Source organism: Vombatus ursinus, unplaced genomic scaffold (genome assembly GCF_900497805.2).
Source record: "Vombatus ursinus unplaced genomic scaffold, bare-nosed wombat genome assembly UNPS02014171.1, whole genome shotgun sequence".
NCBI lineage: Eukaryota > Metazoa > Chordata > Mammalia > Diprotodontia > Vombatidae > Vombatus > Vombatus ursinus.
In genome coordinates, this window is record NW_020953949.1 from 315,839 (window position 1) to 327,448 (window position 11,610).

The following is an 11,610-nucleotide window of genomic DNA, read 5'->3' on the forward strand; positions in this document are numbered from 1 at the left end:
ACACATTTGTTCAGGCATTCATCTCCTCTTAAGACTATTACAATAGTCTTCTAATAGTAATCCCTACCTTAAGACTCTTCTCTCTCCAATTCATACTCCCCACAACTGCTAGAGCAATATTACTAACTTTCAGTTCTGGCCATGTCACTTCCCTACTCAACAAACTCCAGTAACTCCCTATTGCTTTTAGAATCTACTAAAAAGGTTTTTTGGTTTGATATTGTTTTGTTGTTGTTTTACTTTTAAAGTCTTTTACACTGCAGTACCAAAATATCTTTCCAATCTTATGTTTTCCTCCTATTCCCATTCTCTGTGATCTAGTCAGGCTTGCCTTCTTGCTGTTCCTCATTCATGACACTACATCTACCATCTGTTTCTTTGAAGTGGCTATTCAAAGAACTAGGCCTGGAATGTACTCTCTCCTTGCCTTCACCTCTTAGAACTCCTTGTTTCCTCCAAAACTGGATAGAGCAGGGAATAGAGAACTGGGACAGTGCCTGCTACATAGTAAGAACCACCTAAATGATTTTTTTAAAAAACAGCTCAAATGCCACCTTCCATGTGAATCCATTTCTGATCCCCTAGCTCCTAGTGTCCATTCCTACAAAATTTCCTTGGATTTATTTTGAACATGTTTATGTAATAGGAGAACTAGCCAAGGGGAGCATCATTCCCAGAGAATGTATAACTGTTTTGCTGATACTAACCTAGCTGGAAGAATGGAAGAGGCTGGGGTGCCTGCTTCCAGAAAGGCATAATGACATGTAAAGGAAAGGCCCTGCTCCCTGATTTGGAGAATGATCAGGTTCTTTGATGTTTCCAATCCATTTACCTCTTGGTGAATAAAAGGACTTATGTATCAATGACTGTTGAGCAGACTTGGTATATATTCAAAAGGCACTAACTGCCCAAAGTGATCCCTCTGTCTTTCAAGTCTGGCTCAAAGAGAGAAAAGATTGCTCTAAGCTTCTGAGTTGAGAGAGAGAATAACAGAGAAAGAGAATGAGAGAGAGAGAGAACAAGAGAAAGAGAGAGATAATGAGAGAAAGAGAGAGAGACAATGACAGAGACAATGACAGAGACAAAGAGAGAGATAATGAGAGAGAAAGAGAGAGAGATGATGAGAGAGAGAGAGAGAATGAGAGAGAGAGAGAGAGAGAGAGATCTAGCACTAATGATCTGTTCTCCCTACAATGTTCAATATGAAGCTATGAGCAAAAGGCTCTACTCTTTCTTTTATTCCTATTGTGCCTATTTTTGCCTGCATTTGGTGAAAGAGTATTGCAAATGTAAAGGACTGGGCTGTGACCTTGTGAGCTTTGAAAGGTCAGAACAGTGAGTCACCAGAGATCTAATGATAGGAGTCCATGCCAGAGTTTTGTGGTCAGCCAAGATATGTGAGGAACAAAGACCCAAGTCACCTGCTTGACACGGTTTAGAAGAAGATGGAGGGTAACCAAGCCAGAGTGCTTTGTTCTTTAGTTATTCTGCATTTGAAACTGAACTTTGTGGGAGCAAATGCTATAAGTTTGACAACACCCTCCTCAGAGTCTGCAGTGGTATGAGGTACAGACTACTCCTAGCTTCAGGGAATAGTTTGGACTTTTGTTCTTGTTATATCTTCTCAGTAAAGTGATCAATACATAGAAAAAATTACAATAATGAAATATTCTACACCCATGGATTTTCCACCTCTGCAAAGAAGTGGAGGCAACTTGTCTTCTTGCATCACTTCTTTGGGAATAATTCTGCAATTTTGCAGCATTAATTTTTTTATTATTTTTGGTAATTGTTCTTCACTTTTTTATTGTTATAGTCATTGTGTATATTGTTTTACTAGATCTGCTTACTTCACTTTGCATCAGCTAATGTAAGTTATTCCATGCTTCTCTGTATTCATCACATTCACAGTTTCTTATAGCATAATAATATTTTATTGCATTCATGTACCAAAATTTTCTTATCCATTCTCCAGTTGATGGGCATCTATTTTGTTTCTAATAACTTGATCCTGAAAAATAAGTGCCTCTATTAATACATTGGTATATATGGAGGCTTTCTTTTTATCAGAGTCTTCCTTAGGGCTTGTGCCTGGCTGTGGAATCTCTAGGTCAAAAGTTATGGACATTTTTGCCACTTTATTTACATAATTTCAGAGTATTATCTCCATTAAAGCTCCATCAATAATGCTTCAGGGCTCCTATCTTTCCATAATACCTTCAACATTGACTTTTTCCAGTTTTTGTTATCTTTTCCAATTTGATAACTGTAAGACAAATCCTCAGGGTTCTTATTTGCATTTTTCATCTTTAGTGATTTAGATTAGGAATAGGGTGTTTTTGTTTTTGTTTTTGTTTTTTAAATACTAGCTCTTTTGAATCCCTAATCAGTGTGATCCTCCCATTGATTTTTTTACCTTTCCTCAGTATGTCGAGTTTGTACTCTCCTTTTAATATAGTCACTGTGTTAACTGTCCAAGGATGTTGCCAGGACTAGGATGACAATAAGAAACCCAAAATCCTCTGACTCTTTAAAGTTTACAAGGTCTTCTTCCAGTCACAGATGGGGAAGGAAGGAGGCTCACTGGTCTCCTCCTCCAAAAGTGATTCCCTCTCGGGGAATTGGCTGGGACTCTTTCCACCACTGACTAGGCAGACACTGGAATCCTCTATTCCAAACTAGTTTGCCAGTTTTATTCAAGCCCCCAATTCTCCTTAACCAGTCTTGATATACTTTCTGTGCAATATTACCCCATTTCACCCAATGGCTTTAAATGACTTTCCCCATCTAGTATAAAGCCTTAGTTTGATTAATTAATGGAGATGCCTGTCTTGTTCACATCTGGTTCATACCTCTGATTGATTCCATCAAATGTGTTCATAAAAATATTAGGAAGGGGCAGCTAGGTGGCACAGTGGATAGAGCACTGGACCTGAAGTCAGGAGGACCTGAGTTCAAATCCGGCCTCAGACCAAACACTTGACACTTACTAGCTGTGTGACCCTGGGCAAGTCACTTAACCCCAATTGCCTTTGAATATATATATATAGAGATAGATAGATAGATAGATAGATAGATAGAGAGAGAGAGAGAGAGAGAGAGAGATACATATATATATTAGGAGATAACATCTTATTAGCTGCTTAATTTGAAGTGGAAAGGATTCATTTGATTGTTTCAGTTGGCCTTCCCAGCCTTATGCATAGACTCAGAGAATTTTGCATGCTGTCATCATGTAGTTGATTGTATATAGGATAAAGTTAAAAGGGAATTAGAACAAATACTTCAACATGAAAATAGCTGCCACCAAGCACCTCCCTCTCTCAGCTATTATTTTGAATCATTCCCAGATCTTAGGGTATGGAGGGAGACATACTGATCTCACAGGGCTGAGGCTAATAAAAAAAAACAGGTAGACTCCCTACCTCAGTCCCATGGACTAAAGAGAAAAATCAGTTTCCCCATGCTCATCAGCTAAAAGGGACTCTAGCGTGTTGCATTATTCACTAACCCTGGGTTTCTTTTGTCTTTGTGGTACAGTTATTCATCTCTTCTCTAGCTATTAACCAACTCCTGAACCCTAGACTCATGACAGAGATAAAAAGAAATTGTCTTCATCGGCTGGGCTATACAAAATACATACAAAAATAATTTCTATTTCTGCCTACATTGATCTGAGATCTAGACTTGGGAGGGACCTGAGAAATCATTTAGTCTACCTGCCTGATTCTACAGATAAGAAAATAAAGTAACAGGGAGATTACTGATTTACCCAAGAACACAAAGTCATTAAGCATAAGAGGTAGGATTAGATCCTCCTACTCCAAAGCCCAAGTGTATTCCCCAGCCCTTCACTAGGCTACGCCCATCACACAGTTGCTCTTTATCATGTTTTCCCTTTTGGGTTTTGGGATTTGACCACATAAGCATATCTTTGTAATATAAAACACTCTCCCCTTTCTCACTCTTACTTGCTTGGTTTCTTTTGAATAAGATTCACCCATCCAGAACTGTATTGCAGTCATGGTTCTCATGCTTCCACATTTCACTGATACCTTTGAGATCAAATTTATCTAATAATTTGGAGGACTTAGTTCATCAAGCTTATTGCCTCTACTTAGTACATTTGTGCATAGTCATTTGAGGTCATGGCTTTACTATGGTGTCCTTTCTTGGGTTTTGTCTCAAGCAAACTTTTGGATCTCTCAAATATTCTTCTTCTTTCTTCATTATAATGATTCTCTGTGATTTCTAGATTAATGGGTAAACTAGATGGAAACCTCCTTCCATTTTTCTCTTCAATTTAAAACATTTTTTAGTAGATTTTCAAGGCTCCAAGCACATACACTCTTTCCAGCCCTTGAAGATATATTCTCTCCGCAGCTAGGAAACTATCATTCCTCTGTTATAAGCAATGGTCTGGGAATTGATATAGCTCATTCTCGGAAAGCATTATCTAAACTACTTGATAAACTTACATGTAGTATTTCATCCATGTAGATAATTTCTATATTCATTTATCTGAACTAAGATTTTGTCTTGAATATAATACTTTTTGTGTCATCCTCCTTCTTCATAATGGGGTGGAGGAGGGAGTGGATTGTTAAAAATAGAAATCTTGACCTTAACATCCACAATTGAGAAAGCACCATAAAAGACAGTCATTAGAGATCATGCTAGCATATTCCCTGATAAGACTTTTAAATGGTAGACTAATCCAATTTTGACTTTTGGGCATTTCTGGTATTCACTCTTCTAAAGAGTTTGCTCTTTAAATGACATATCTCAGAGCAGTCTACAATATCAGTAGAAAATTCAAGCATCTGGCCATATGAGTGCCTTGATGAATGGAGACATAGAATCCAAAGATGACCCATGGTAATATGACATGGCTTATTCTTTCATAAACTTCTGTTGGCCACACACAAGAATACTCAGAAAAGGAAACTGGGTGGGGGGAGGGAGAATTAAGGACATTTCTAGGTGGGAATGTATTGAAGTAACTGTGCTCAGTTACCTCCGAGCTCTTTGTTACATTTACCATATTTTTAAGAGAGTAAATTCATTGTTACCTATATGATGACTGGGTCCTTTGGGGATATCCTTAGTGAAGTGGAAGGGGTAGGAAGCCGGAATCAAATGGGCTGGGGAATTGCAAAGAAAATTCTTAATCATTGTTGGGATGCACGTGCACCTGGGGCAGCTAGGTGATGCAGTGGATAGAGTGCCAGGACTGGAATCAGGAAGACTCATCTTCCTGAGTTCATATCCAGTCTCAGACACTTACTAGCTGTGTGACCATGATGAAGTCACTTAACCCTATTTGTCTCAGTTTTCTCATCTGTAAAAATGAGATGGAGAAGGAAATAGCGAACCACTCCAGTTTCTTTGCCAAGAAAACCCCAAATGGGGTCATGAAGAGTCAAATATGACTGAAAAACAACTGATCAAGTGAACACATGCTCCTAAACTTTAAATGCAGAGACAAAGAGAGCAGTTGAAGATGTTTAAGGATAAGACAGCAAGGATAGCTTGTGCTATCTGACTAGGCAAAGCATGAGTTAGTTGAAAGAAAAAAATCCATGCATTTATCTTTGAGTTAATTTGCATTGCAAGCTTAGACTGCTACCTGGTGGCTTGGAGAAATATTACGGCCTGGGCAGCTGCTTCAAAACATACCCAGTCAAAGCATCAGTAAGTGAAACAAATACTTCATAGGATCATACAATCATATACCTAGAACTTGAAGGGACCTCAAGGGTTATGAAGCCCAATCCCCTCATTTTACAGATGAGGAAACTGAAGTCCAGGGAAATGACTTGCTTGAGTTAATGTAGAGAGTGTCAGAGTTAGGGAGCCTCTGAATCCATTAAGATCTTTTTTCTATATTTATTGTATTTTAATGTTTCTTTTGCTTTATATTTGAAGACTATATATGTGAGTTTGAGGCATTGCAATTTGGGGGAATTTTACAAGGCTATGATATTTTAATAGTTGAGCAAGAATTTTGATGGTATTGGTGAGACCTAGAATGTAATGCATCCTCCAGCAATGGAGATCATAATCTCTTTGAGAACCTAGTGTAATTGTTAGTTAATTAATTAAGTCAATAGTAAGCATTTTAAATGACTGATTTCAACTAATATATACCATGGTGGAGTTACAGGTTTTTCTCATTTCCTTTAATGTTTTTTATTTGTCTTTTTTTAGGAAAATATTTAAATGGTGGACCATAGCTTCTATCTTGTCTAAATTTAGGGTCTATTCCACTCTATCAGGCTAACAATTAGAGCAAAGTCATGGAATTGGGAGCTAAAGAGGCAACTAATCACTGAAGCCCACTACTACTAACACTTTGGGCTACTAATACTTTCAAACCACATATAATTTCTCAGTCCCAATTTTGTGTCATCCACAAATATAATAAGCTTAAAAGCCATTAATAAAAATTATAATGTGAAAAGGTCAATGAAAGAACTTTGTGCCACTCTGTTTGGCACTTTGTTTAAGGCTAACATCAACCCAGCAGTCACTCATAGCTGGGTCTAGTCCTTAAATTAAGTCTAAATTCAACTATTGTCTTGTCTACGTGTCTCCACTCTGAACAGAAGAAAAATATAAGCCAATATCAGTTGTGAGTATAGGTTTCAAAGTTGTGTCTAGCCTACAAGATGGATTCACATCAGAGGGCAAGGGTATGGGATCGATATGTAGAGATACTGGTGGCTTTGATCTCATCTTCCCCGGTTAACAATACCCAGAGAAGTCAAAGAAAATAGAGAACTTTGAATTGAATCACTGAGATAATTATATTATTCTCACTCTTATTTATGTTAGCAAGGTGAAATCTATATTTAATTTAATTTTATTCTTTTTTCTCAATTACATGTAAACAAAACATTTTAACATTCATTTTTTAAAATTTTGAGTTCCTAATTCTTTCCTTCCTTCCTGTCCACCTACTTGAGAAGGCAAGCAATTTATTTAGATTACAAATGTGCAGTCATGCAAAACACAAGCAGGGTGAAATCCGAGAGATTTTTTTTCTGTTTTGTATTTTGTTGAGTTTGGCATCAATTAAAATAGCCTAATAAGTTTTTTGTAATTAGGACTTTAGATCATTGTCCCTAAAGCATCCAAAAGTTCGTAATTTGCATATCATTCCTAAACACAACTTTTAAATTACTTCAGGGATTATAGAGATTCTCTAAGGATAGTGGAGGCAGAAGTCAAATTGGCATGTTGATCCAAACTATGATCCTTTGGATTTTTCCAGGATCACGTCTAGGATAGGATGGAAATGCTACAATGCTTTCTACACAAATTAATGCTAAGGCCCAGTGCTCTGTTAAGGTCGACAACGTTGCACCCTATTTGAATTATAGGAAATATAGTTTTTGCTTTATTACGTGTCTTAGGAACAGCTTAGAGAGAAAGGTGAAGATGTAAAATAACTTTTGCAAAAACAAACAGTTACAGCCACATACAAGCCAGGTAAATAGTCAGGTCAGGGAACACTATTCTATGTTTAGTGCTGAATCAAGCCATCAAGAAATTTTTGGAAATTTGTGTAACTTTTTTTTCAGAAAGGCGGAAGAACCAACTAACTTGGAATTAACTGGGTGCTGGATCTCACACTGAGGTAAATGATAGAAGTGAGAACTATCTGGGGAGGGGTGGTTGTTGGAGATGGAAGTGGAAGCTGGGAATAATCTTGGTATAGAAATATTAAAAGGTAAAGAAATACTATACAGATGGCACCAAGCATGAGCATCCATACTGTGAAAGCTCTAGTAATTACAAGTAAAAAAAGTACAAAACAAAGTGAGAAAGTTTGAGGAAGTATTTTGCTGGAGCAGGAAAAAAAACTATTGCTTTCTGATTACTGTAATCTCTTTACTCTCCTTTTCATCCCAAAGTGAAAGCAATGTTTTTAAAGAAATTATTCTAATATCAGATCACTTTTCATTAGCTTCCATTAGTTGCTGACTACTGAGCCCTGAATTTATTCTTTGGCTCAAGTTTCTCCTCTATAAAATCATGGATTTGGACTAAGATCATTTGAAACTCTGATATTCTACATTTTTAATTCCCTCCTAGCTCAGCTATCCTACTTTTTTAAGTTACAAGGTTCCTTTCAATGTGCAATTCTATGTTCTGGGTTCTGGGTTCTTTTCCAGCCTTTGCATCATTTAAAAATTTCTTTAATCGGATTTTCTTATAATTTTCAAAACAAATTGCTGTATTACTATCTTTTGTTTTCACATCACTGTAACTGCCAGAACCATCTCCTCCCACTGCCAACCCTTTGCTCCAAAATTAAACAACTGAGGACTTGTAACGAAGGAAAATTGTTAAGGAAAAAAGACTGATACAGTGAATATATCTAACAAACTATGCAACATTCTGTGCACATAATCCCCTACTTCTTTGCCAAGAGCATGACATGGTTTTCAGTTACTCAGTAAAAAGCTTTTTTTAATGACATTTTAAAAGTACTTTGTTTATTATACCATTTTTATGTATCACTCTCACTTCCCACTGACTCCTCTCTTTTCCCAGTGTCTCATAACAAAAAGATACAATGAAACAAATCAATCCATTAGCCATGCCTAAATATTTATGCCTCAATTAGGGTCCATTACTTCTTTGCCAAGAGTTATTGAGATGTGCTTCACCAAAGGTCACTGCACTGATCAGAATTCTGAAGTCTTTCAATGTAGTTTTCCTTTAAATCATGGTGGTCATTGGAAAAAAATATTGACCTGGTTTTTATTTCCCCTCTGCATCTGTTCATATAAGTCTTCTCAAGCTACTGTGAAATCTTCGTATTCAACATTTCCTATAATTTTCCATCACATTCAGATGACATAATTTGTTCAGTTAATCCCTGGTCAACAATCCCCAATCAATGGACATTCACTTCCCATCAGGTTTTTCTACAAAAAATGCTGATATAAATATATTTTTGTGTATGTGTATATACATACATACATACATATGTATGTGTGTGAATGTGTTTTTTAAAAAAACCTCCTTAAAATACATACTTAGGAATGGAATCTCAGAGTTAAATAGTATGTACAATTTAGTGACTTTATAATATAATTCCAAATTGTTTTCTATTATAGCTGGTCAAATTCACAGCTCTACCAACAGTGCATAGTGTGCCTGTCTTCATAAAAGCCCCACAAATATTTGCTGAAAATGTGTTTCTCATGTACCCCTTCTCATAAATCTAGCTGCATTGATTTTATTTACACAAAAGCTTTTACATTTGATGTAGTCAAAGTTGTCCATTTTGTCTTCTGGGATCCACTCTACACCATTTCTTTGGTTCAGCTTGCAAGACTTTCTTTTTTGTGTTCTTTTCTCATGTACTTAATGACATATTGGAGTATTTGTGCTTGTCAGTGGAAATCAAAATAAAGTTGATGTTGAAAAATAAAATTACAAAAGACATAACATTATAAATGGCAATCATTGTTAATTTGATTTCAATTTCTTCAAACTGTGTCCTCCCCTAAATCCTGCAGGTGACCAGATGCAATAACATGGACAAGCAGAATTATACATCTGTGACTGAATTTTTCCTCGTTGGACTTTCTCATTACCCAGACCTCCAGGTATCTCTTTATGTTCTTTGCCTGATGATGTACCTGGTCATCTTATTGGGAAACAGCACCCTCATTATCATCAGCATCCAAGATCCCCGCCTTCACACTCCTATGTATTTTTTCCTTGGGAACCTTTCTTTCCTAGATATCTGCTATACATCCTCTTCTATTCCTCAAATGCTGGTGAATTTTATGTCTTCAAGAAAATCCATTTCCTTCACTGGATGTGCACTACAAATGGTTATTTCTCTTGGTCTGGGCTGCACAGAGTGTGTGCTTCTGGCCGTGATGGCTTTTGACCGGTACGTTGCCATCTGCAATCCCCTAAGGTACACCATCATAATGAACAAGGGACTCTGTATCCAGATGGCAACTTGGACCTGGGTGTTAGGCTTTCTGAATTCCCTGCTGCTCACTCTGTTGGCTATGATGAGACCTTTCTGTGACAACATCATTGACCATCTTACCTGTGAGATCTTGGCTCTTCTCAAACTTATCTGTGGAGACATTTCCCTCAATGTGTTTATCATGACAGTTGGAAATTTTGTTTTCTTAGTCACCCCTTTGCTGCTCATTTTCTTTTCCTATGTCTTCATCCTCTCCACTATCCTGAGGATCAATTCTAGTGAGGGGAGAAAGAAAGCCTTTTCCACCTGCTCAGCCCACTTGACTGTGGTGATCTTATTCTATGGCTCAGCCCTTTTCATGTATATGAAGCCCCAATCAAAGGATACTAAGACTTCTGATGAGCTCATAGGGTTGTCCTATGGGATAGTGACTCCAATGCTGAACCCTATCATCTATAGCCTGAGGAACAAGGAGGTGAAGCAGGGTGTGGAGAAAGTCCTGACCAGAAAGCTGTATTTGAGGAAAATATGAAAGGCTGTGAGGCTTATAGTTCTCATATCTACTCATGTCATCCATTCTCCTTCCATGTCCCTTTCCCACCATACCCTCCAGAACTCCCATTTTATTAACAATTTGCTTTTAATATTAGACTTTTTCTTTTAATGCTCCTTTCATCTTGTGAACACAGAAACCTGACTCATTCCAGAAAATACTGAATCTCTGGTCACCATCCCCAATGCTAAATAAAACTCCATTTGTGTCCTGCTAAGCCCTGGGCCAAGAGGATGTAAGAATATTTTTCTTGCTCTTCGCTGACACTTACAGACCCTCTCTCACCACTCTCACTCAACAATCTCTCCTGCTTTGTGACCCATTCCATCCAGATACACCAGCTTTTCCAGATCATGGTCACTGTAATCTATTGCTCCAAGGTTCACCAACCACCCCAATTCCCATGATCTTCATCTTCTCCACACCTAACACACAGAGGGATCGATACTCTTGATTTCATTATCACTCATAAATGTCATAGTTCCATACTTTCTAGAGCTGAAATTGTTTTATGTGACATAACCTCTTAATTCTTTCCTTCCATCTCTCCTTGTTCTTTAACCCCTTCTAAATCTGTCCCCCATCCTCACTGCAATCTCAAGTGCTCCAATGCTCCCATTCCATCCAGCAGCACCCCTACTCTGGTCTAATTATCTTCCCTTTCAAAATTGTGAATATATATTTATATCCCTATACTCAATTCAACTTCATGATGTCCTCTACTCTTGAATCCCTTTTCCCCTCATCCCATCACCCCAACTCTAGATCACTCTGATCATCCACTATCTCTGTTCTTATCCATGTGCTGCTGAAAGCCACTGGAGGGAGTCATACAACCATGCTTACTGGGTTCACTATAAATTTATGTTATCTAATCTCAGCTGGGCCCTCACTGGGGCATGCCAATTATTTTTATTTTCCAAAATTGACTCTCTAAAACACTTCTGACAGTATCTATTCCAAACTTTTTTTTCTCTCTTCAAGCTATCTACCCCAACCCCTTTCTCCTCCTTCTCAGTAGAGAACCTTGCTTCATACTTCACAGAGAAAAACTGAGACCATCTGTAATGATCGTATTCTCCTCACTTTTATA

At 37.6% G+C, this 11,610-nt stretch overlaps 1 protein-coding gene across 1 annotated transcript; it reads left to right on the plus strand.

Moving 5' to 3' along the window:
* Positions 1-9,554: 9,554 nt before the first annotated feature.
* On the plus strand, positions 9,555-10,496 carry LOC114041319 (olfactory receptor 13D1-like). The gene has a single exon (XM_027859705.1). It carries the CDS (start codon positions 9,555-9,557, stop codon positions 10,494-10,496), a length of 942 nt encoding a protein of 313 aa, XP_027715506.1.
* Positions 10,497-11,610: the final 1,114 nt, after the last annotated feature.